Source organism: Primulina huaijiensis, chromosome 4 (assembly GCF_012295235.1).
Source record: "Primulina huaijiensis isolate GDHJ02 chromosome 4, ASM1229523v2, whole genome shotgun sequence".
Taxonomy (NCBI): Eukaryota; Viridiplantae; Streptophyta; class Magnoliopsida; order Lamiales; family Gesneriaceae; genus Primulina; species Primulina huaijiensis.
Genome location: NC_133309.1, coordinates 1,129,108 through 1,154,218, shown reverse-complemented (window position 1 = coordinate 1,154,218; position 25,111 = coordinate 1,129,108). Strand labels below are relative to the sequence as shown.

Below are 25,111 nucleotides of genomic sequence, written 5' to 3'. Positions count from 1 at the left end.
TAAATCAACAAATACTTGAACAAAACACAAATATTAAATTAAAGTACGAAAAGCCTCACAGTGATAAATCGAAATAGTAAAAATATCCCTTGAATCAAAAATAAAACTTAGCCTAAAGGTGTGGAGAGAAATTGAGAGAAAATCCTTGCGCCTTTCTTTTGCTCTTCACGTGAGTTGTTGGGAGAGGGTTGGGAGAGTTCTCTCTTTTTAATCTTCCTTCTCTCCTGCCGCCTCCCTTTGTACGTGAGTTTTGTGTTATGTGAATAGTGTAGGCAACAAGGGAAGTATTCTTTGGGTCCAAAATTAAGCTAAAAAGCCCACTAATTTAAAAATTAAAACCTAATAACTAAAATCTAAAAGATATTAGGAAATATCCTCCAACAATATAGAGTTTTTTTCCATAAAAAACTCCATCTTTTATTTCTTCCTTGATATGAAAATTCCTCAACTATCACTAGGCAGCTGAAGAATCGTCACAAGGCGTGATCACGCCTTATCCAAAAACATCTTCTGAATTTTTCTGCTCCACGTCTTCCACTAAGATCATATCGGCAACTTTAATTGTGATATAAAATCACTTTTTTAGCCCAGATTTATCGCAAGAGCAGAAAACTTCCACATACAATAAAATCACACAAAAATGTGTCAATTAAGCATGTTGAAAATAGTAACAATGAGAGATATGACAACAAAAATGCAAACTAATATGCGCCTGTCATATTATTAACTTGAGCATCTCATACTAACTAATTTTAGTATATCGATGTGATATCAAAATTTTTTTTAATAGTTTTATCTTTTGTAATATTTGTTAGTAACTTTATGGTATGATTTTATTAGTAATTTTTGTATATTTCTCTGTCTTTTTTGATTTTTTCACAAATTTATCTCTAATTTATTTAAAAATTCAAACTGTATCGTTAAATCTTATCTAATCACTAATTTATTAGTATCATATTCTGATAAAATAATAAATATTTTTTATACAAAAATTATCAAACAAAAAAAAATAATATGATATGTATCGTGTGCCACGTAACACTGATATTATATTATTGATTTCCGTGTATTAAATGAATTTGAAAATAAGAAACACGCTATTATCTTGTTCCAATCATCTACATTTATCGTGTCATAACTTCGGATCTTATTTATACTATATTATTAAGTTTAAGATATTTATAATAATTAAATTTTGGTTATTAATAAAATATTAAAATTTTAAATGTAGCTCAGTGGATAGATTTCTTATTCTCTAAACATCAAGTTGATTGTTTAATTTCTATTTAGGCCTTTTAGTGTAGTCTTCATTATTTTTAATAATTACATTTTGATAATCTTTTAAATATAAACTAAATGAATTATAAAAAAAATAATTATACAAGTATGCAACGCGTATGTCTGTGCATTAGTATTAAAAAAAATGTATATTGTTGAAACATCTGCTACTCGTTTTCTTAAAACGTGCTAGAAATTTATTTTTTTTTAAAACCTTACGTAGCATTGGCCGAACCATACACATTTGCATAAAAATATTTTTGCACCATTTTAAAAATAAACAATCAACTAATATTTAAAAATCGAAGGAAAATAGTTTAAATCGTAAAAATCGTCAAACGTTTTACCAAACCTAAAAACATTATTTGAAAAGTATAGCACATATTATAACCTCTCATAACCATAATTAAAAAGTCATAAAATATCTTAATATAACTTAAAATCATAAATCATAAACTAGTGCGAAAAACTAGCGTCGGTCCTCGGGTTATGTGCACCTTCGGTCCAGCAAAGTCAACCATCAAGACTTCCATTAACATATTCATAATCAATAGCACCTGCATCAATCACACCTAGTGAGTCTAAAAACTCAACACACCATAATCTTGATAACAAGCACTACATATACATTTCACATGCACCGTAAAAATACTTGTACTTAAAATATCGTTTTCATGAAGATGCGTAAACTTTAAACATGAACATTTTCGTAAACATTTTCATGATGCATAAACTTTAAATATAAACCGGTTCGTAAACATTTTCATAAACTTTTGCATTAACGTTTTCATATCATCATCAACATATACGTCATATCATCATCAACATATACGTATTCATATTATCATCAACATATACGTATTCTTTTTTCCTTTCGTTGAATTCAGATCGCTAATTATGACTTTCGCATTCATCTACGTCTACGTGTTGGACGATGGATCCATCTACATGTAACCACAGTACTGGACGACGGAGACATCAGCAACACTCTCACCGGTCAACTGAGCTTTGGCCTTACGTATTAACATATTATCGTATACATATTCGTATCCATGGAAATACGATCGTCGCGCTCCTACTGAGACCGTCACCCTTCACGATATCTCCAACATATCATCGTATTAGTCACAATTACTTCACTTCCTTCAACGTTTCATATTCTCATCACTTTATAAAATTTAAACATGCATATAACATTTTTCTTTTAAACCAAGCATGCAACATATCATTTCGTGTTATCGTTTCATCATAAAAATTCATAAAAATCTAAAATAATAAATCATAACATATTAAATCATAAAATCTATAAATATTTTAAAATAAACATTTTAATATATTTAAATCATAAGCATTTAAGATAAACTTTTTGACATATTAAATCATAAACATTTAAATCAATATTTTAACATCATAAAAATTCATAAACATTTAAAATTGACATATTAACATATAAAAGTTCATAAACATCCATTATCATTGAAAATAATAATATTAGCATATAAAACAGCATTCAGGACACTGCCATGACGTTTACTAATTTTCGGGTGTAAAATTATCGTTTTACCCCTAGACGTAAAATTTCAAGTTTTTGACATTTTCTTAATTTCATTGAATCTAGCATGTCCCAAATAATTATTTAAGCTTACAAGAATTTTCTCATATTTTTATTTAGCTTAATTCGATGACTTTTAATTTATTCTTTAAATATAACATATTACTGCGTTTTAATCTCGAATTAAACCAAACATTAATATAAAATTCTCAAATTAAAAAATTAGACTTTTAATAATTATTTGAGCTTAAGTATAATTTTTTCATAATTTTATTAAGCTTAAATCTAGGCGTTTCCATTAATTCTTTAATTAACGTTTCGTGCGGCGATTAAATCTCGAATAAATCCAAAACTCATTATTTTGATCTCAAACTTTAAACATAGCATTTTTATTATTTATTCTACCCTCTTGAGCCAGGAACCACACCCGTGGACCCATGGTTTCAATTTTAGTTCTTAAATTTTCATTTTTGACACCTTAATGAACACACCGAGCCATCTCCCAATTTACTTGAGCCACGCCCGAGCCACCTCAATCCAAACCCGAGCCAACCCATCTAGGCACCCTCCTAGACCATTAGAACCCATTGGACATGACCCTAAGCTCCAAAACCGAAGGAACACATAAGCTGCAGAAACAGCCCAAAAACCACCCACCTAGTCACCTTTAAGCTAAAATCGTTTTTCCATGAGCCAAGCTCAAACCCTCTTGAGCCAACCTTGACCCAGACCCCCTATGGACCATACTGGACCCTTAAAACCTAAGGACTTGACCCCAGCCCCTGAACCGAAGCTCCATCATCAGCTGCATACCACAGCCGAGAAGACCCACCATGACAAGGACTCTTGTTTCTGTTGCTAGCCACCTAACCAACGAGCCATCCCTTGAACCAGCCCTTCAGGCACCCTTCTAGTACCCTAATGACTCTATCCAAGCCCAAAGCCCCCAGGCAGGGCCATCTCTTCCCTGCACTAGCCACAACCTTGCGCTATTCCCTTGATACTTCTCTCGGGTGGAGTCCTCCTCCTCAGCCTCTTGTCTCGAGTCCTAACGTGGCTAGGACTCTTCCCTTGACCCCTCACTGACCCTAGCCAAGCCATGGTCCCAACTGAACCCAAGCCCAGCCACCATGCCAAAAAACCGAGCCCCTAAGGTACACTATGACAGAATATGTTCTAGCTTGATCGTTTCTTGATGTGCAATGTTTTTAGTGTGTTCTTAGGACTCTAAAATTGTGTAAAACAGTTCTTGATCATGTCCTAATCATGGCAGCCCTTTTAAACACATAAAAACATGATTTTGGAATCAAATAACACAAGTTTAAAGCATATATGCACATAGTTACGAAAATAAAACTTGTGTGACTTGTTTTCATGCAAACTCATAAACAATTACATAATATGGTGTGATGATGTGTAAAAGGATAATATGGCGGGCCTTCGCATGTTTAACGCACGATTATTCGTTGACGATTGGAATAACGACGACACGAATATCCTTGGCTAGAAAAACCCTTGAAGCTTCAAATTTTCTCTCCATTAACATATGGTGTGTGCCATGACTTGAGTTTGAGAGAAGAGTTTGAATTATGATGGAGTGTGGGGCGTGGGGTTTGGTATGGGGTTATGGGGTAGATTAGTATATTATATACTTAATTAAATCACTAATCAAGCATTGGCCCATTAAGAGATTAATTAAGCTCATTAATGATTAATTAAAATATTAAAAATAATTTTATTTAATAAAATTTGTGAATTTATTAACCGAGTTTTCAAAACGTTCGCGTTTTTGTTGAAATTCCAACACCGATAAAAATTACGTTCCGACATATAAAATCACCTCAAAACTCCTTATTTTAAAAAAATAAAAAAGCATCACCCATATTTTAAATAATTAAAAACAATTAACCAATAAAAATATTTTCTATTTTCAGCTCTCAGTCTCCGTTACTCGATCGCAACTCGAATAACTTTTAAAAATACATTTTAATGTAACATTGTAGAAAAATATATTTTAAACATGTCAATATGCACAACATAATTAATTAATGCAATTAAAACTATTAATTGAAATACACAAAGAATTTAATAACTTGTATGCATGTGGTTCGCGTGGACCTTCAAATTTTCGGGGCGTTACAATTGTTGTATGTGATAGGATAACGATTAAATCGTTACAGCCCTTTCCCTTCGAACCAGCCTTCCCTCAATTAGCCTAGGACCATGACTAGACCCTAATAGGACCTGGAACACGCCCCAATAGCAGCCCACAGCCGTGCACTTCTAGAACCCAAATTCGAAACAAGTTTTCGTTCAGCTCTTGCATCACTATTGTCCATCCCTTAAACATGTTGAAAAACGTCCCTTCCCATAGCCCTATCATGGCAGCCCCTTTGTGCATCATAATCATGAATTTAAAAACATAAAAACTCAAGTTTTGTTCATGTTTTACCATAAAAACGAAAATAAAAGAAAGTGAATCATGTTTTCATGCACACATGTATTAACACATATAATATGGTATGAACGATGAGTGAAGGAAGATTAAGGCGTGTATTTACGTATTTCATGAACGAAAAACAACTTGCGATGCGAGAAACGTTGGCGGAAAGAAGACCTTGCTGAAATCTCCCTCAAAGTTCACGTAATTTGCTCTCAAAACGTGTGATGTGTGTGTGTTTGTGTGCTGATGGAGAAACCCTAGGTCTCTTAGTATAGGAAGCTTGAGTTTTAGTTGAAGATTAGGGTTTTAGAAGCCTTGATTTTGGTATAAATAATTGTGTAAGACATAGTTTGGTACAATGGATAAGAGAGTGATTGATAAATAATCCTCCTTATCCCATGTTTGGTATTTTTTTAGAAAGCTCATGATAATACCATGGGCCCGTGATAAATAATTTTATACAAAGATAAAATATCTTTTTTATGAGATGTGATGATTTTAATTTAATGATAAAAAATACCATAAATGACTTAATTGCCCTCAATATATAAAAATCCTAAACACTATCGTTCTCTCATTTCACCACCCCATCAAATAAATATTTTTATTTATTTATATATATTATATAATATGATAATTATATAAATAATTTTTATAAATCTCAATAAAATTATTAGTATCATTCGATTAACCTTAAAAATTGATATTTGACTTGACTAACAAAATCAAGGGATCAATTATCATATTATATAATATATAAAATTAGGTAAAAATAAATAAATCATGTAAGCACTGTCGACGCATGAACAGATAATAAATATGAACTCAAGCAACAACTCGACGCATAAAAACACATAAAAAATTGTCATTTTCGAAAACACACATTAAAATATACCATATATTAAATAATTAAAAATAATCATTTAATGAAAATATTTTCCCTTTACGGTCTTCGTCTATGTTCTTCGATCGCGTCTCGAATAACTTTTAAAACACAGTTTTATGCATTCTAATAGAAAAATATATTTTAAACATGTAAACATGTCTATCACATTTAATTCATGCAATTGGAATAATTTAATTAGTCATTCTTCATTTTTCCTATATTTACATATAGTTGGATTATGTTATTTCATTTTAGATCTTACATAATTATTTAATAATGTCTTAATGAAAATATATATTCTATATTTTAAGAAGCACATTTTTTTTATTTTCTTTATATTTAATTAATATATTTCACAGAATAAATCTAAAATTAATTTAAAGTGTGCAAATATATAGAGTCAATTTGGCCGCCACTTTCAATTGGATGTTGATTTAGTTGCAGAACAAACCTATCGAATATTCGGGAAAAATAAATAGTTTAAATTTAAATAAAATGGTAAATATGTAATTTTGCATTAATTAACAATATTTATTTATTTATTTTTATATTTTTTGCAATCATTAAAATCCAAAATGGCCTTTTTGCAAGCATCTTGTTAAAACCTTAATTCAGGAAGACTACGAGCAAATGAGTTTCTTTATATGAAATTTGATCACACACACTTCTCACAAAAATCTCTCCCTTTATATCTCAATTTATCATCGTAACTCATGAGTCAATTATATACTTCGAACAAATACAGATATTGATTTTTAAAAATCTTAGCCGTTACTCTTCGATGCACATACATCTGGCTAACGCAGTAGCCTGCAAATTGCGCTAATCAAATAAATAGCATCGGATACGTCGTGTGCAACATTCTTGCCCGAGAATTTATTATTATAAAAAAATATGTTCGAAATCTCATTGCCCTGTGTCAGAAAAATGTATTATTATAAAAAAAAATGTGCGTTTGATACTCAAATATCATATGTCTGTATCATATTTTCAATATGTTCTCATTTTCATTCAAAAAAAACTAGTGTTTCATTAATATCAATTACAATATTTGGATAATAAAAAATTATGAGTATGTATCTTGTGAGACGGTCTCGCGAATCTTTATCTGTGAGACGGGTCAATCCTATCAATATTCACAATAAAAAGTAATACTCTTAGCATAAATTTTTCATGGATGACCCAAATAAGGGATCTGTCTCACAATATACGACCCGTGAGACCGTCTCACACAAATTTTTGCCAAAAATTATACATTAGTATCAGATCTGAAACATTTGGTACTAAAATTTATAAATCAATACTATATTTTTAATACTTATACCCATTTTTATTGAGAAAATAATGTGAGTTAAAGAGAGCACAAACATATTTTGTTGTTCTGATATATTTGAGTTCAGAGATTTTTTAAAGTAAATTTAGCTCAGATAGATACAAAGTGTGCCGCCTACACTTTTATTTCTGTAGTAAAGAGTTTGGGGCCTTTATTAAATGAGTCCAAAGTGGACTATTGAAAAAAGGGCAGCTGCAACTCACATGGTTCATTTCATCTAGACACCCCAACCCCACCCTCTTGCCTCTCTTTTGTCTTATATGTCCACTCTCACCTACACCTAATTATTACACTACATATCTAAAAAATTAAATGAATTGATTCTCGATTTATCAAAAATTATACCGGATAATAATAATATAAGTCAATTTTTTTAAAACGTACAACAGTCAAATTATCATGTTTCGATCGCTATCTTGGTATATTTGTATTCAATTCTTATTCAGAAACCAAACAATGTCAGAAATATTTATGTGAAATTTATTCGAATACGGATGGGATCTTATGATTTTTTTTTAAAAAAAATAAAACAGATAAAAAAATCCATTTAATTCAAAATTTAAATTAAATAAATCAAAACCGTACAAAATCCAACTGATTATTATTATATAATCATATGATTTTATAAATATAAAGAGAATTATCCACAAGAGAGGCTTATTGAACCCATTTAAAATATATTAATATGTTAATTTTGTAATGTTAAGACTATGTATGGTTAAATCATGTCATGTCTGTATCAACATTTACTCATATTCAAATAATTAGAAGCAAAATCAGAATCTAAAGGCGATATTCTAGATTGAACCGAACCGAATCAAACCGAACCGAAAACCGTGATTTAGTAACTGATTAATTTAAAATGGTTTTGTTCTGTTTTTTTATTCAATAAAACAAATAGATCTTGTTTTTTTCGAATTTTATCAACAATCGAACCAAAACATATTTGCCCGACCTCGATTCATTAATGAACCGATTTCACAACAAGACATGTAAATCCCACGGTTCTTGCACAAGACCAAACCGAACGTGTCCTAAGTCACACCCAACCAAAACGAACACGTAGCGAGTCCCTCCAAAATGGGTGACGCAAGCAGTGACATCACACAAACCCCCTCTCCAGAACCCGCCACGTGTCCCTTGCAACCTTATCGCCCACGTGTCTTCTAGAACCGCCGCCACCCCCGCCACGTGTCCCTCCCATCCCCCTTATATATACCCTCTCCCCCTTGCGGACTAAGTTTCACGAAACCCCCTTCCGCTCTCCCAACTCTGAATTTCTAGGGCTCAATTGACTGTTATTTTTTTATATCAGAAATGGCGGCCGCCGATTTGCAGATGCAGTTGCCCCCCGGATTCAGGTTCCACCCCACCGACGATGAGCTGGTGATGCATTATTTGTGCCGGAAATGCGCTTCACAGAAGATTTCTGTGCCGATTATCGCCGAGATCGACCTGTACAAGTACAATCCGTGGGAGCTTCCAGGTAAATTTCATCTCGAGTTCTTTCAATTCAATTCCATTCAATTGGTTTAGAATCTGAGTTTGTTAATCTATTGTTGCGAGCAGGATTGGCTCTGTACGGTGAGAAAGAGTGGTACTTCTTCTCCCCGCGGGACCGGAAGTATCCGAATGGCTCGAGGCCTAATCGTGCGGCGGGGAGTGGATACTGGAAGGCTACCGGAGCTGATAAGCCCATCGGAAACCCGAAGCCGATGGGGATCAAGAAGGCGTTGGTGTTCTACTCCGGGAAGGCTCCCAGAGGCGAGAAGACCAATTGGATCATGCACGAGTACCGTCTCGCCGACGTGGACCGATCCGCTCGCAAGAAGAACAACAGCTTGAGGGTGGGTTCAGTGCGCCTTTTGTACTGTATGGATTTCCTCGTAGTATACTATACTGATTGCCGTTGGTTTTTCAACGGTTTGGATCGATTGATTAAAGAATGAATCTGACGGCTGGTGGTTTGTTTCTTTTCCAGCTGGATGACTGGGTGCTGTGCCGCATATACAACAAGAAGGGCACGATCGAGAAGCACGCGCCTCACGTCATCCCCCGGGAGATGACGCACGCAGTGACGCCAGAGGAGGACATCAAGCCCGTCATCGTGACGTCGCTCGCCGAATGCTCCCCGGCGGTGTACGACGACTTCATGTCCCTGGACGTGTCCGACTCCATCCCTCGTCTGAACCCAGACTCGAGCGGCTCCGGCCACGTGCTCTCCCCGGAGTTCGCCAGCGCGGCGGAGGTGGAGAGCGCGCCAAAGCTGAGCGAGTGGGAGAGGTCGACCCTCGACTTCCAATTCAACTACCTCGACACGACCGCGCCGATGGACCTTCTCGGCACGCAGTTCCACGGCTTCTACCAACTGGAGCCGCCGGCGGAGATGTTCCCTTACCTGAGGAAGCCGTTTTAGCGGGGAGCTGAGGGCGGAGTCGTCGCAAGTGGCACAGGAGACCCGTGGTCTATGACTGTGCACGTGCGTAGAAATAGTAAAACGGTAGCCTTGTAGTAGGGGCAAGTGTTAATAGTAAAATTTGTGGTGTTTAGAATATTTATTTTATATTATTATTATTATTATTATTAATATAAAATTTCAGAAAATGGAAATTATTTGTTATTTAATTGAAATTACTATCCAACAAATAATATAATTTTACGACCTTAACTTTATTAAAAATCGAATATGATATTTTTATAACGCTTTTATTATAATACAGCAATAATTGACTTAACATTTTATTCCTTAAAAATATCCTAATTAGATAATTATTGAAAAAAGTAGTTGTCTCAAACACCTCCTTATGTCATTGAATACGACCCCATGCGTTTTCTTTTTAATAGTCGCAAATAGATTTTTTATAATTTAGTTGAAATTTTGGTTTGGTCGACGTTTTTCGTACACGCACGGGTTTAGATCTTGATATATGCCAATTTTTTGACTCGCAGAAGGATCTGGACTCGTGCAAGCAATTGACAGATTATAATTGTTATAACTGAGGAGGTGAAATCTTGGTTTCGACACTATCCGTGTGTGCACGAATCCAGATCTTGACATATGACAATTTTTTACTCACAGGAAGATATATCATAACTAGTGCAAGCAACGTCTGCACGGGACAAATTGAAATTTTGTCTTAAATTTGATATTAGTCTCAAAAGATGTTATAATTGAGTCGAAATCTTGTCTTAGATTTAAGATTTTTGTCTAATAAGATGAGTCATTGGTATACAAGATGAAAGATTTTAAAAACTTATTCTAATGTACATATAACTACAATCAAATTATGGAGAGTAGGTCTCTTGTGAGACGGTCTCACGAATCTTTTTCTGTGAGACGGGTCAACTTTACCAGTATTCACAATAAAAATTAATACTTTTAGCAAAAAAGTAATACTTTTTCATGGATGACCCAAATAAGAGATCCGTCTTACAAAATACGACCCGTGAGATCGTCTTACACAAGTTTTTGTCAATTATGGATATAGGTTTTTAATTTCTTCCTCTACTATTTTAGTCAGTTTACTATATTATTGTAGCACACACTTATTTGTTAAATGTCTATTTGTTTGTATGAGTTATTATTGGCATTGACTTATGTTTGTTTCGGAGTAATATATGTGCCTAACTTTGAATCTTTGGTTTGCTGTAAAATGAAGAAGGAAAAAAAAAAGGTATCAATAATTTTATTATTCGACAAATGTCGGATGTACACTTAAGGTTACACTCAAATTTACGTCTTACAAAATTGTCATTTAATTTAATTAGATATTTTTTTTTATCATTATTATCCTTGAAATGGGAAAAATGTCACACTCAAATTTACGTCTTACAAAATTGTCATTTAATTTAATTAGATATTTTTTTTATCATTATTATCCTTGAAATGGGAAAAATGTCACCATACATGTCTGTCGATCTAACTAGACATCTAGCCTGAATCTTATTATTACACTAGCTGTTTTGCACATCGGTGCGTGTGTGCATAGTTTTTTTTTTATTATTATCGATAGACTAAAGTAAATTTTGACAAATTATGGAGGGACTAAATTGATAATTGTTGAAATAAAAAAAATAAAAATAAAATTGTGTGTTGAAATTTTAAAAAAAACAAAAAACAAAAGTGTAATATTAATATCATATAAGTGTAAAGTTAGAAGAAAAAATTGATGTCTTTTTTAGGTGGTTACTATCATTTCTTCAACTTTAATAAAATAGAATAGATATAGATTGTCGTTTTAATTTTTTAAAGAAACTTCAATTCCGTAATAATTACATAAAAAAGAGTATAAAAATGCATGAGCAAGTCTCCTGTGAGATAAGGTTGACTCAATCGATATTTTCAAGAAAACATGTTGATCATATCCATATTTTCATAGAAAATCGATAATTTTAACATAAAAAATAATAATTTTTCATGAATAGGATCGAAAATTAGAAATTTGTCTCACAAAACTGTGTCCTAAGACGATCTCATAGGAATATTTTGTCAAAATGCATATATGACGGTACAACGATGAGACTAGGCGGGTTTGTCATCCTGATCTCCGAATTCTATCTTTGTCCAATCCCTGCTTTTGAAACCACATGGATAAAATATCTATTCTCGCCCCCATCATTGTTTCAAAAATATTAATGGGACAAGACTGGGACAGGTTCAGTGATTCTCCGAACCAAACTTATTATTATCTATTGTTATTACTGATAATATTAATATTAATATCAATAATAATAATAATATCTTATTAATATTATTTTCCAGACGGGTTCTGAGATAATGATAGCATACTCATATCCGTCTCGAATTATTTTAGAGATTTTAAAAAATTTTCGAACCCAAACTCAAACTCGAAAAAATTTGAATATCTCCGTCCCCGTTTTGCGGTTTTCCCACTAGTCTCGAATCCGTCAGAAAATTATCATCATTATATATGACCAAAATATTATCTATATAAAAAAAAAATTAGACTTAAAACATTAAAAATAAAGTCAGATTTTCCACTTTACAAAAACTATAGATAAATCCTGAATCTTGATTCACAGGTTGGTGGATGACATTTTGCCAAAGAACACGATGATCTGTTGCCTTGAATTTTGTCTTTGTGGAATATGTGGCCACGTTCATTTTTAATGTTGAAACTTTTTGCCTTTTGCAACAAATGCACACACCTTTTGTCCTAAACTAAACTATGGTCCTAGGTTGGTCCATGATGTAATTGGTCTCTTACTCGAATACCAAAATAATCGAATTACATCTTTCGCTAACAGTACAACTTAAATATTTACATACGAACATATAAGTTGTTGTCTTCCAATCAATTTGCTAATAGATATAGTTAACATATATGGTCAGTACGACACTTTGATTTTTTAATCAATAAACAACAGTTTAAACATAATATTTTTCGAACAGAATTAATTATCGTCGAATACTGACATGAATATGCATGGATTTTGCATGAGTAACTCGGCGAACACGCGAAACGTGACTTGGATATGTTCGAGGTCTATTCTATCTAGCTAGCTAAAAAATCGATTGAAAGGTAGATTTAACTATAATGACACACAAATTATTCGGACCTATATTCAAACACATAAAAACATATATAAATCGTGTTTGATAAAGAAACTTTTCTGAAACCACGTTTTTTATTATGTTTNTCACCTAGAATAAACAGAATTTTAAAGAATAAATTGTTTGACAGCTTATACTTAAACAAGTCGGATCAATATAATTTAGAATTAATATGTCGGGTATTTTTTGCTCGCAAGCGCATTATTGTCAAGTTTTAGTATTTGATTAATAGAGTATTGTTCCGATGATTATTGATAATTTAAATGTACACTAAGTACTGTAATTAAAATACTCTCGATTTTATTTAGAAAATCAACTAATATTTATATAAACTAAGGCAGCGTTTGGTTTGGATGATAAAATAAACTAATGATTAGTATGTAAATGATAAATAAAATGATTGTAGTAGAAATGTAATATATGGTGTAAAATAGTATTTTGTTTGGTAAGATTTTTAAGTGTAGGATAATTTTGAATTTTTTGATGAAAAGACAAAATTGTCCTTTCCTATTTTTTTTCTTCGACTCCGGCGGTGGTGATCGGCGGTGGTCGGCGACGGCGGGGTTGGCGTCTTGCGGTGGACGGCCGAAAGCGGTGGTCGGTGGTCGGCGGCGGCGGCGACTGGGTCGACGGCTGGCGGTGGACGGCCGGAAGCTGCGACGGTGGCCCGTGGAGGTTGTCGGCGGTGGTCGGCCTTTGGCGGGGGTTGCCGGTGGGCAGTCGGTGGAAGGAAGTGGTGGTGAGTTTAAAGTTAGGAGAAGGGTAAAATTGGAAAAATACAATGGATTAAGAGTGAGATAAATAATCCTAGGGGGTGAGGAGATATTATTTTAACCTACCTAATATAACCTAATCATTCATAGGAGAGATTGACTTGGTTAAATAAAAAACGTACCAAACGAGTGACTAGGTGGGTTTAAAAAAAATAAACCCACCTAATCAAGCAAACCAAACGCTCCCTAAAAGAAAATAAATAATACGAACATTCGAGGATGACTTTGAGTATACGATATGAGACGGCTTCTAAGTACCAGATTTTACTCAATTTTCATTCATGTAAATTTATTAAATTGACAATATTACCTATTCTAATTTATAAGCCAAGATCCCTCAAGTGTTATTCACTATCACTCCCGAGCGCCGAGTAAATTTAATTATTTTAATGTCAATATCGATATCTTTATCAAACGTCAAACATCAAAATAATTTAATAACGTTCTATGATTCTCTTTCAACAACTTCAAAGGAAGTTGTAGACCTCCTGAACTCTATAAACATCATAGGTTATGTTTTCCAATCGTTCTATCAATTAATGATCAGTTAATTGAACGTAAGCAATTCAAGAAACCACAAATAAATTATAAGAACTCTTCTTATTCCTTTTCTTATAAAAGTGGAGCTCAAGCGCCTCTTCTTCTGCGCCGAAGCGCGTGTTGCACGACCAATTTGATCTCAGAGCTCGTTCAAATTCTATCGATCTCATCTTTTTAGTCTTTCTTATCTCTCAACATCTTATCAAAAGCTATAATCATTTGTAATCTTGCAAGCAAAAAACTAAACAAAAACAAAACATAATTCTACTCCAAACTAGCATACTCGAGATTGCTGAAACCCTCCACAAAAAAATAATATGTTAACTCCTCGTGTGTTCAAAAATTGAGCACACGGTGCATGAAAACATATACAAAAAAAGATACATCTGCTCAAGATTTGAAAATTTGGAGATGTTTTGTGCTCAAGATGTGAAAAAATGAAAAGTTTTATGTATGATTGATGAGTTTTATGACGCAACTATTTGTTTTGAACATATCTCATAGATCGATGATCGAAATGACAAGAAGCCAAAATAGTTGAATAACAAACTCAAAGATATAAAAGTCATATTATGTTACCTTGGTGAAATATTGGTTGCAAGATCGAGCTGAGTGCATTTGAAACAACAACCACCACGACATGAGCAGCTCTGATATTTTGTTCATATCTCTCAGCTTGGTCATTAAAATTGACTAATTCAATATACTTTACAAATCAAAGACAATGATCTACAAATCATCTTCCAAAGTCTGAATCGAAATCATAAGAATCTGATAAAATGCAACGAATTTGTTGATTCTGTACTGAATGAAGAACAAGTTACATCTTGAATACAGCCTGATATTTCAAGCATATCTCTCTCATATAAATTGAGTGATTTTTGATTCTATGAAAATTTAAGAGAAAAAATTATAACTTTTATGTTCCTTAAAATCATCGAATTAATAGTTAAAATCAAAAGAACACATCAGCTTGAGTTGGATCAGATCCGACAAAGCATTAGCCAGTCAAATCAGCCCAGTCAATAGAAAAATTAGCCCAGTCTCGTAAAATAGTCAGCAACGTGAATATAACCGTTTCAAAGTTAGAAATCGTACATAAGATTTCTAAACCGTCATATTCTAGTTTCAAATGTTTATATCATTATATATATACATACATACATACATACATATCAGCTTAGTGTGTGTGTGTGAGGATACATTTGAGAGAAATACACCGTAAATAATTAAATCCCCACACACACAATCACTCACAAATATGCATGAAAGTTGAGCTTCAAACAATAGTTGAATGATAGTCTCTACACAAAGACGTCAAAGATTGTGTTTGTAGTATTGGCATAAGAAATGTTAAATATTATGCGAATGGTAAAGTTACGACCTACAATCGAAAGTATGCTAAAAGTTTCGATTAAGTAATAGATAAGTCCTAAGTCAAAGTAGGTTTTTACAAGGGTTGTATAAATCAAAGTCTTTTAGTGGATACTTTTCTAAGCGGAAGAAGATGTGATGTAAGAGTTGTTAATCTCCGAATATCTATAAATAAATTTGTGTCTATTTATTTATCACATTTTATTTATTGTCATTTCGATATGCATTGTTGAAACATTTTGAGTGTTTGATAAAATGTTTCAACCAAACTATTTTTATACATTCAACTTGCATATCTTTTAAATGTTCTACAAAATATTTAATTGATTTTTAGAGGGTTATTTTGAATTTTTTCCACTTGGTTTAATACCGAACTCAATATAATTTATCGATGTTCGATCATATTTAAACATTTAAAAAACAAACTATTGTAATCTTTCTAATCACAAAATATTTTAAAGTGTTTATTTATCTCACCCTTCTCTCTTTGCTTATGGGCCAAGGCGAGGCGATAATTTCAATATTTTACATTTCTAGTTGATGTAATTAATTATAAAAATTTATTTTTAAAGATCTTAGCATTGGCAAATAATTTAATACAATTTCTTTACAGTGAAATGCAAAATCACAAGAAAAACGCGAGATTAGAGAAGAATCATTTTGTACCCAAAAAGGCTAATAAATTATTTTAAAATACCGAATTCGGATCATATAATTTGTTTTTCTATTTATGTATTGTTAGTAATAACATCAAGAAATATTATATATATTTCAGTATATCTAAACACATTGAATTTGACCGATTTTTAATACATTTATCAAATATATTTTTCAACGCGTCAAATATTGACATACTCAAAGAAAATATTTCTTTCCAACTTCCTCAAACTTCTATATTTGATCAAATTTAAAGGGCCTTTATCAATATATATCTATATCTGTATATATATGTATATGTATGTATTTGTATTCCATTCTATTATTTTGATCTTCATCTCTCTGTGTTTTCTCTGAAATAAATATTTGATGAATGGGAGATCATTCAAGAACAAATACCCATGATTTGTTTCATGTTCTTGGATTTGGAAGCATCTGCAAAGCATGCAGATCCCTCGTTTCCAAATGTTACCCTGAGAAAAGATCATCATTCCCTAAGAAAATCGAGTCGAAACCGAAGCCTAAATCCATTCAAAAAGATTGCAAGGTATCTTCTGCACATGTTTCTTGTCCTAAATGAAAAAAAAAAACCATCATGATTTGTAATTTTAATCATTTTTCTGCATTGATATGAGATTTTGTGCTCTTTTACGACGGTAGCGTTGTATCATATTAAGAAGTTTGGCGATGAAAGATTTGCTCCAGATTTTTGTTGCAGTTATTTGCTCAAGATTCATGTGTGTGATTGATTGTTGTCTATCAATGAAAAATGGCTAGAAATGAACATTCGATCTCGGTTTATTCGTTTCTTTTCCATGCGGCGATGAGAGATTTTCGATTCTATGCTACAACGGATGAATTATTATTATGTTTTTATAGCTATGTGTCCTGATCCTACATAAAACGAATATGACATTATATATTTCTATATTACCTCACGTATTCAACAAGAAGATGAGATGCATGGCAAATCTGCAGAGCCGTAAAGACAGAGCTTCAGACAAAGGAAACAAGAATGAAATGAAGGAATCAAGGCACAATAGCAATGGTTCCACCAGAGGTTTATTCAAGCACAAAAGTTTCAATAGCCATGTGAGCCAATCCGGTCAATCGAGCCCCCCTCCTCTCACACGCACCACTAGCTACAACTACTCTTCTCTCTCGAGAAGCAATAGCAGGAACCAAACAACAATGGCACCAGCCAGAGCCTCCTTATCGAAGACCATGAGCCGAAGAAACAGCCTGGAAAAACAGGTGTCTCCCCTTCCAAGAACGCTCTCCAAAAGCCTGAGTAGGAAGGGTTCAACCCTTATCATGTATTCTAACTCAAGTGGGCTCGTGAAACCTCCTGCTATGGAGAAGGAACTCGAGTGCACACTCGAGGAGATGTGTTTCGGATGCATCAAGAAGGTCAATATCACAACAGACACAGTTACAGAGAATGGGTGAGTAGAAAGATTTTTCTTTCAGTAGAAGATACAATCAAAAGTATTGTATAAAGATTTACTTGCCGCTCCATAAAAACCCATTTTTTTTGTTGCTTCTGCTAGGCAAGTAATAGAAGAAGACAAAGTTTTGACCATAAAAGTGAAGCCCGGATGGAGGAAAGGAACAAAAATAACCTTCGAAGGCATGGGAAACGAGATACAAGGGATGTACCCCGCAGACGTAATATTTGTAGTTGCAGAGAAACAGCATCCATCCTTCCGCCGAGAAGGAGACGATATACAACTGGAAGTAGAGATTCCATTGGTAGAAGCTCTCACCGGATGTACTCTAGCAGTACCTTTGTTAGAGGGCCGAGTCATGAGCATGGAAATCGACGATGTTATATACCCAGGTTATGAGAAGATCATAGAAGGACAAGGCATGCCAAGGCAAAAGGACCCGAAAACAAGAGGAAATTTGATAATCACATTCTCAGTTGAGTTCCCTAAGGAATTGACAGAAGAACAACGGTCCAATATTGTTGATATTTTACATGATACTAGATGACTTTTTTCCACTTCAATTGTTATTTTTTTCTTCTTAATGATATTTAGGAATATCACACCAGAGCTTTCAAGAAATCCACTTTTTAGCATATGTAATTCAGTGGTAAAGGATATTGGAACTAAATTCTTTCACATGGTAAGCTCAAACACAGTTCAACAAATTGATTGACATTACTACTTCAAGAAAGAATCACACAAACCTCCACATTATTGTTTAATCCTCACATAAAAGCCCATACAAACAAGTAAAAGCACAATAAAGTAAACCAGTTCCGCATCCGAGGAATTCATCCATCTGTATGCAGGTATAGCCAAATATATTTATGTCTTACCAACCGATCAAAACACGAAAAATACCAATTATATCTCCCTTTATCATCGCCTTCAGCAATTTCAGCTTCTTAGTAGTGTATGGAGGGTATCTAGCAGATAAATCCCCAGCAAAACTACGATGTAAAACGGATTTCTTATGGCTGAAAGCATCAAAAGAGTATTTCCCATGGTATGCTCCCATTCCACTTTCTCCTACTCCTCCAAACGGCAAACCAGACTCTGCAAGCTGTGTTTAACAAAAAAAAAGTTAAATAACTCTGGTCAATCGAGTTATACCATCACTCTCTCAATATTTCTGTAAGCAAAAATGTGCTTTGATGTGTTTTTTTCTAGAAGGAAAAAACACACTAAAAAAATCAAGAAGCTAGAGGCTAGAAATTTTGCATTGGGGCTATGATTCCGTCTCTCTTTTAAAAGTGAAACGAGAAGAGCCAAGTACTTAAAAGTTCGGCTTAGAAAAGAACTCCGTTAAAACTGCTTCTACATCCAAACTTCCCACAGAAAATTGAGAAATATTTTTTAGAAAACATGCATGTTGATATCTCTTAGTTTTAGATGTCTCTACCCGGTGATGCATAAAAAATATCAAGAGCTCCAACTACCCAATTCTATTTTGACTCCACAACTATTGCATTCAAGTATAGAATGCAAACCAAATGTTCTACTTGGGTAAGAAGCATGATAGTGCTTTATAAATGCCTACACGTGACGATTACTCGTAAGGTGTCATTGTATAAATATTTACACATACGCAATGCGTATGCAGCAAGTACTATATTATGCTATAGAGCTAATCACCATAAATGCTACAAGATATCAGATAAAATGCTTATCTGCTTGCTTGATCTCGTGTTGGCATCTGTTCAAGATTAAAAAGTCTCTGCAACAATTATAACTCCAGAAGGAAGACTTACATGTAGAGTAGTGTCATTAATGAGCAAACCCCCTGCAGAGACGTTTTTTACGAACTCCTCCTTCAGCCTTTTGTCATTTGTAAATATATATGCAGCAAGTGGCTTCGCTCTAGCATTAATCTCACTTATACTGTCTTCAATTGTGTCGACCTTCGTGAATGGAAACCAAAATAAGTACACTAAATACGTCAATAGATGAAACAAACTTAAGCCGAAAATAAGACAAATTTCCTTTGTAACGATAAAATGCATGCTTCATGTATTGACTTGTTCATTTTTTAATGAGTTTGCTCAACTTTTCACCAACCGCATGAGATCTTTTCTCTTCTTAAATCCATAAATAAATGTCGAGATTATATCATCTCAGAATTTCACCATTTCTTGGTTAGCACAACTGTAATCTAGAGACAAAAGTGACACAAACTTGCCATCTGATGATCTCACAAAGAGAATATACAAGAAGATTCATTGTATTCTACCGTGAGTATAGGAAGTAAAGGGCCAAATATCTCATCACTCATGATCAGAGAATCAGCTGGCACATCCAACACTATAGTGGGAGCAATCTTGCTGAAAAACGAAAGGAAAGCAATAACATGTTTAGGATTCTACAATCATAACATCAACTCTGAAGAAGGAAAAGAACGCTAAACCGCTTTGTTGAACTCACAGATTAGCTTTATCCAGTTGACCTCCATGAACGATCCTACCAGAGGCCTTCTCATCATCTACCAACCTTGCTAAACGATCAAAATGGTTGGAATTTACTATGGCTGACAAGTCTTTTGATTGCAGAGGATCCTTTCCATAGAATTTTTCAAGCTCACATGTAAGAGCATTTATCTAAGAAACCATGACAGCACATGCAAAATTAGTAAATATTTGTCGACTTGTGTCGTGGTTCAATAAAACAGAGCTGCTTACCAGTTTTGGAGCATACTCTTTTGTAGTTATTAAGTAATCAGGAGAAACACAGGTTTGTCCACTATTGGATCCCCACTTGCCCGAAATGATACGTCTAGCAGCAACCTATCAAATGCAGAACAAAGAACATTGATTTCCAACAGGGATTCCATATAAAAAAAATTATGTAAGAAAGTTATAAATAAAAATATGATTTTTACTTTTAAGTCGATGTTTGTATCAACAACAGCTGGACATTTCCCACCAAGCTCCAAAACCACAGGTGTAAGATGCTTTGCCGCTGCAGCTAACACGATGCGTCCCACCTTACCATTCCCTATTATGTTATTTGGTCAAACATGTTAGCTTCCTAGAGTAGAAAGCATAACCAGGAGCACAAACATTAAATGTTCTTTTCCCATCATTTGATAAGAATATTATTAATAAGAAATGCGATAATTTTTTTAAAGGGTTGATGAATTAACTACTTGTGATCTAATGACAGCTTACTTCATAACATAAAATCATTATATAGTTGAATTTGTTATCACCTGTGTAAAATATTTTGTCCCATTTTTGCTCAAGTAATGCAGTGGTTTCGGGCACAGCACCCTTGATAACTTTCACTGCTGAAGTATCCATATACTCCCCAAGAAGTTTTGCAAGCACTGATGCCGTGGCAGGGGCAACTTCAGAAGGCTTTAATACTACAGCATTGCCAGCTGCAATAGCTCCAACCACCGGATCAAGAGCTAGCACTTTGGGGTCGACCGAAATCATATGCATAAAAAAAGCAATACAAAAACAGAGTTTTTGGGGTTAGATGAATACTAAAATACAAGATTTGCTCTACTAATGAGTTACAGTACATAAAGCAAATGTTTAAACATTCAAGTAATAAACACAGAGAAATAAAGATTGAATTCGGACAAACTCACCAAATGGATAGTTCCAAGCTGACATAACTAACACGACTCCCAAAGGTTCCGATACTATCTCAGCTGTTGAAGGAAAGGTAGTCATGGAGGTTTTCACCTGCATTTATAATTGGACAACCCTTCAAAAGATAATATAGGAAGCCAATAAATTTTTTTCCATATTTTAAAAAAAATCAAATTTACTTTTTCTGGCGTCGTCCATCTGTGCAATTCCTTCAAAGCTAACTTACATGCTCCTGATACTGCAGAAATCTACATCATAAATAACACAAGTTGGAACAATTAGGCTGCGACTTGGTTTGTAGGATAAAATAATGAAATGATTAATTGAGAAACGATAAAAAAAAATGATTGAAGTAGAAATATAATATATAATGATAAAATAATATTATGTTTGGTATGATAGATAAGGATGAGATAATTAATAATTTTTTGATGAATTGACAAAATTGTTCTTCCATTTTTGCGTCGGTGGTCGGCCGGTCTGTCGGAGGCGACGGCGGTCGGCCGGTGGCGGTGGCCGTGGCGGTGGTCGGCGGTTGTCGGTCGGAAGCGGTGGCGGTGGTCGGCGACTGGCGGCGGCGGTGGTGGTCGGCCGGAAGAGGAGACGGCGGCCGGCGGTCAGCCGGCGACGGTCGACGGTGGCCGACCTTTGGCGGGGGTTGCCCGTGGGCGGTCGGTTGAAGGAAGTGGTGGTGAGTTTGGATTTAGGAGAAGTGTAAAATTAGAAAAATAGGATGGATTAAGAGTGAGATAAATAATCCTAGGGGGTGATGAGGTATTATTTTAACCTATCTAATATAACCTAATCATTCATAGGAGGGATTGACTTGATTAAATAAAAAACGTACCAAACAAGTGATTAGGTATGTTAAAAAAAAATAAACCTACCTAATCCTGCAAACCAAACGCAGCGTTAATTTGCGGAGAAGGTAATGATAAATAAATATTAAATCCATGCTGGAGTATATCATATTTAATACAAGAAACAAAGGACCAGCAAGAAGAACATGAAACGTGAAAGGAATTTCAGTTTTTGACTCAATTATTTCCACTCATTTTCTAAAAAAAATTCAACAGACATCATGATAAAATTAGGTAGAGGTAACTATCCACAATTATTAGAAATATTATTAAATTATTCATTTTTACTTTTTCCAAAACCCCCTAATAATGAATTGTTTGCTGTTGTTTTCCTCAATATATACACCTATTTTTTGCTGTAGTTCTTAGCTTATCAGTTTTTGGTCATGTTCTAATTTGATTATCAATCGTGTGAACATCGATTTGAATTCTTATATGCTGAACTTCATGACAAACTAAATTCGATAACACTGTATGATCCTTTCATCAAACTTAGTTCATCATCTTTTACTACTTTTTCAAGACTCCATTTGCTACACTTCCCACCCAAAAAAGAGACACATATACTACAAGAAAATTGATCTATAATGACGGGAAATATCGTCATTAAATGTCTGAAACTTTTCATAAATAACTTTTAATGACGGGAAATTTTCCGTCATATACCTTCATTATTGTCCTCCTAGGTAAAAGTAATAAATGACTGTAAAGAGATCCCGTCATTATTGTTATAACATATTTAGTGATGGCCATTCACTGAAAACCCAAAAAAAAAAAAAAGAATCAAGAAGACATTTTTCCTGAAAAAAAAAGGAACCAAGAATTGACACATTTTTTGCACCGGCCAAATATATGTGCATAAATGAGAGTTTTATGCATTCATCATTCCATCTTTCACCTCATAAACAAAGGCTTCAAATTCTGGCTTATTCAGATCAGAACGCAGAGCCTGAATAATCTCTTCTTCATGATGCTCTGTGATCTTCAAAAGGGCCTTCAACTGAGAAACCCGCCACTCCAAAGTCCTGGTCTTGCCGCTGGAATAGGTGGCTCTCATCTCCTTCACCGCTGCTTCCGCATCCATCACCGCCGTTATCTATAAACAATAAAAAATAAAACTCCTGGGTGAAAATATTACGCGTACACTTAAGTAGAGCAGATTATATATAAAATAGAAAAATACTATACGTTCACGTTTGGTTTCACATTGAATTAGGAGTTACCTTTGAAGTTACAAAACGATCTCAGCAAAAAAATCTTTTCGTTAGTGCAAGTGAGATCTTGTGAAGGAAAGCTGGCCGCTGCTCGTGTATATATATATATATATACATACAAGATTATGGATAATCTGATGTCAGAATTCGTCCCCTTTTAAAGTTGGAAATCACTAAAAACTGAAATATTTGGACGAATGAGAGGGACAGGTTAGGCAGGCATTTACCTAAGATGGCTGCTTAATATTTAGATAATTCTTAATTTAGTTTCTTTTTCAGTGTCCTATTTTAGTATTATTTTACATTTGTTTCTATTCGGTCTTTACTCCATTTTACCCATATTTTCTATTTTTATTTATTTTTTTGTTTGAGTATGTGATGTTACACTTATCGAGCCGCCCAAAGGCATAAAGTTACACAAATTTTCCATCCTACATATCGTAGATCTTTATGAGTAATCATGCTTCCGTAATATAAAATAAATCTTACACATCTTTGAACAAAATTTCATCGGGTTTTACAAACTGTTACTCACAACATGACCACACAGTCACAACTTCATGGTTCACGACCCAGATTTCTTCAACAACACCTAACACAATATTTTTTTGTTTCATACCTCATGTGTATAGTATTTGATTTAATTTAAAAATAATATATGAGAGGAGCAAAATCTTGGTGACTTTATTCAAACATACTAAATATTATTATAATAGTTACCTCCTGTGTAGGATGAGATGACTTGTTTAGCTGCTCATAGTAGCACCAAATAAAACATACATGAACTTTAAAAGAAACCATTACAATATTTATTTAACAGAAAATTAAAAGAGATGGTCGATGACTTCAACTTTCTTCTGTCTTGGTATTTATAGAAATATCCTTCGGATTTAAAATTCGGACCCCAACTTTTAAATAAATTCTAAATTATTGATTGTCGGTTGGTGCGAAAAAACAAACTTCTGATTATTGGCTAAGCACTCATCTACCCCTTTTAACATTGGAAATCACTATAAAGCTAAAAATGTTTAGATGAATGAGACCGACAGGTTAGGCAGGCATTTATCTAAGATGGCTGCCTAATAGTTAGATAATATTCTTAATTTAGTTTTTTTTTCAATGTCTAGTTTAGTTTTATTTTACAATTTGTCTCTATTTGGTCTTTATTCCATTTTACCTATATTTTCTGTTTTTATTTATTTTTTTATTTGAGTATGTGATGTTATACTTATCGAGCCGCCCAAAGGCATAAAGCCACACAAGTTTTTCAGCCTACATACCGTAGATCTTTATGGCTTATCATGCTTCCTTAATATGAAATAAATCTTACACCTCTTTGAACAAAATGTCACCGGGTTGTATCTACTGGGTTTTACAAACTGTTACTCACAACCTGATCACACAGTCACAACTTCATGGTTCCCGACCTACATTTCTTCAACAACACACAACACAATATTGTTTCGTTTCCACCTCAATGTTTATAGTAATTGATTTAATTTAAAAATAATATGTGAGAGGGGCAAAATCCTAATGACTT

At 33.8% G+C, this 25,111-nt stretch overlaps 3 protein-coding genes across 4 annotated transcripts; 2 read left to right on the top strand and 1 right to left on the bottom strand.

Moving 5' to 3' along the window:
- Positions 1–8,719: 8,719 nt before the first annotated feature.
- On the top strand, positions 8,720–10,096 carry LOC140975105 (NAC domain-containing protein 2-like). Its single transcript, XM_073438639.1, has 3 exons — positions 8,720–8,978; positions 9,062–9,339; positions 9,474–10,096. The coding sequence occupies exons 1-3, from the start codon at positions 8,810–8,812 to the stop codon at positions 9,906–9,908; spliced, it is 882 nt and encodes a 293-aa protein (XP_073294740.1). The 5' UTR covers positions 8,720–8,809; the 3' UTR covers positions 9,909–10,096.
- A 6,602-nt stretch (positions 10,097–16,698) lies between these two features.
- On the top strand, positions 16,699–18,516 carry LOC140975104 (uncharacterized). The gene is made up of 3 exons (XM_073438638.1): positions 16,699–16,958; positions 17,390–17,856; positions 17,962–18,516. The coding sequence occupies exons 1-3, from the start codon at positions 16,785–16,787 to the stop codon at positions 18,404–18,406; spliced, it is 1,086 nt and encodes a 361-aa protein (XP_073294739.1). The 5' UTR covers positions 16,699–16,784; the 3' UTR covers positions 18,407–18,516.
- A 41-nt stretch (positions 18,517–18,557) lies between these two features.
- LOC140975103 (aldehyde dehydrogenase-like) lies at positions 18,558–23,699 on the bottom strand. Of its 2 annotated transcripts, XM_073438637.1 has the most exons (11): positions 23,581–23,699; positions 23,256–23,453; positions 21,677–21,745; positions 21,494–21,590; positions 21,107–21,313; positions 20,777–20,892; positions 20,577–20,681; positions 20,323–20,495; positions 20,132–20,222; positions 19,653–19,802; positions 18,558–18,964 (listed from the first exon to the last, which is right to left on the bottom strand). In XM_073438637.1, exons 2-11 carry the CDS (start codon positions 23,439–23,441, stop codon positions 18,734–18,736), a joined length of 1,425 nt encoding a protein of 474 aa, XP_073294738.1. In that variant the 5' UTR covers positions 23,442–23,453; positions 23,581–23,699; the 3' UTR covers positions 18,558–18,733. The 2 variants fall into 2 exon arrangements, with proteins under 2 accessions (XP_073294738.1, XP_073294737.1); XM_073438636.1 differs by lacking the exon at positions 23,581–23,699 and having other exon boundaries at positions 23,256–23,494.
- Between the last annotated feature and the right edge of the window lie 1,412 nt (positions 23,700–25,111).

Excerpts from the sequence above, each read along its gene's own strand:
- LOC140975103 (XM_073438637.1), bottom strand. The coding sequence starts at position 23,441 with ATGGATGCGGAAGCAGCGGTGAAGGAGATGAGAGCCACCTATTCCAGC. Across the intron at positions 20,496-20,576 it reads AAGAGTATGCTCCAAAACTG|ATAAATGCTCTTACATGTGA; the intron begins GTAAGCAGCTCT and ends ATGGTTTCTTAG. Across the intron at positions 19,803-20,131 it reads CTTTACTTCCTATACTCACG|GTCGACACAATTGAAGACAG; the intron begins GTAGAATACAAT and ends CCATTCACGAAG.
- LOC140975105 (XM_073438639.1), top strand. The coding sequence starts at position 8,810 with ATGGCGGCCGCCGATTTGCAGATGCAGTTGCCCCCCGGATTCAGGTTC. Across the intron at positions 8,979-9,061 it reads CAATCCGTGGGAGCTTCCAG|GATTGGCTCTGTACGGTGAG; the intron begins GTAAATTTCATC and ends TGTTGCGAGCAG. Across the intron at positions 9,340-9,473 it reads AGAAGAACAACAGCTTGAGG|CTGGATGACTGGGTGCTGTG; the intron begins GTGGGTTCAGTG and ends TTTCTTTTCCAG.
- LOC140975104 (XM_073438638.1), top strand. The coding sequence starts at position 16,785 with ATGGGAGATCATTCAAGAACAAATACCCATGATTTGTTTCATGTTCTT. Across the intron at positions 16,959-17,389 it reads CCATTCAAAAAGATTGCAAG|AGCCGTAAAGACAGAGCTTC; the intron begins GTATCTTCTGCA and ends GCAAATCTGCAG. Across the intron at positions 17,857-17,961 it reads GACACAGTTACAGAGAATGG|GCAAGTAATAGAAGAAGACA; the intron begins GTGAGTAGAAAG and ends TGCTTCTGCTAG.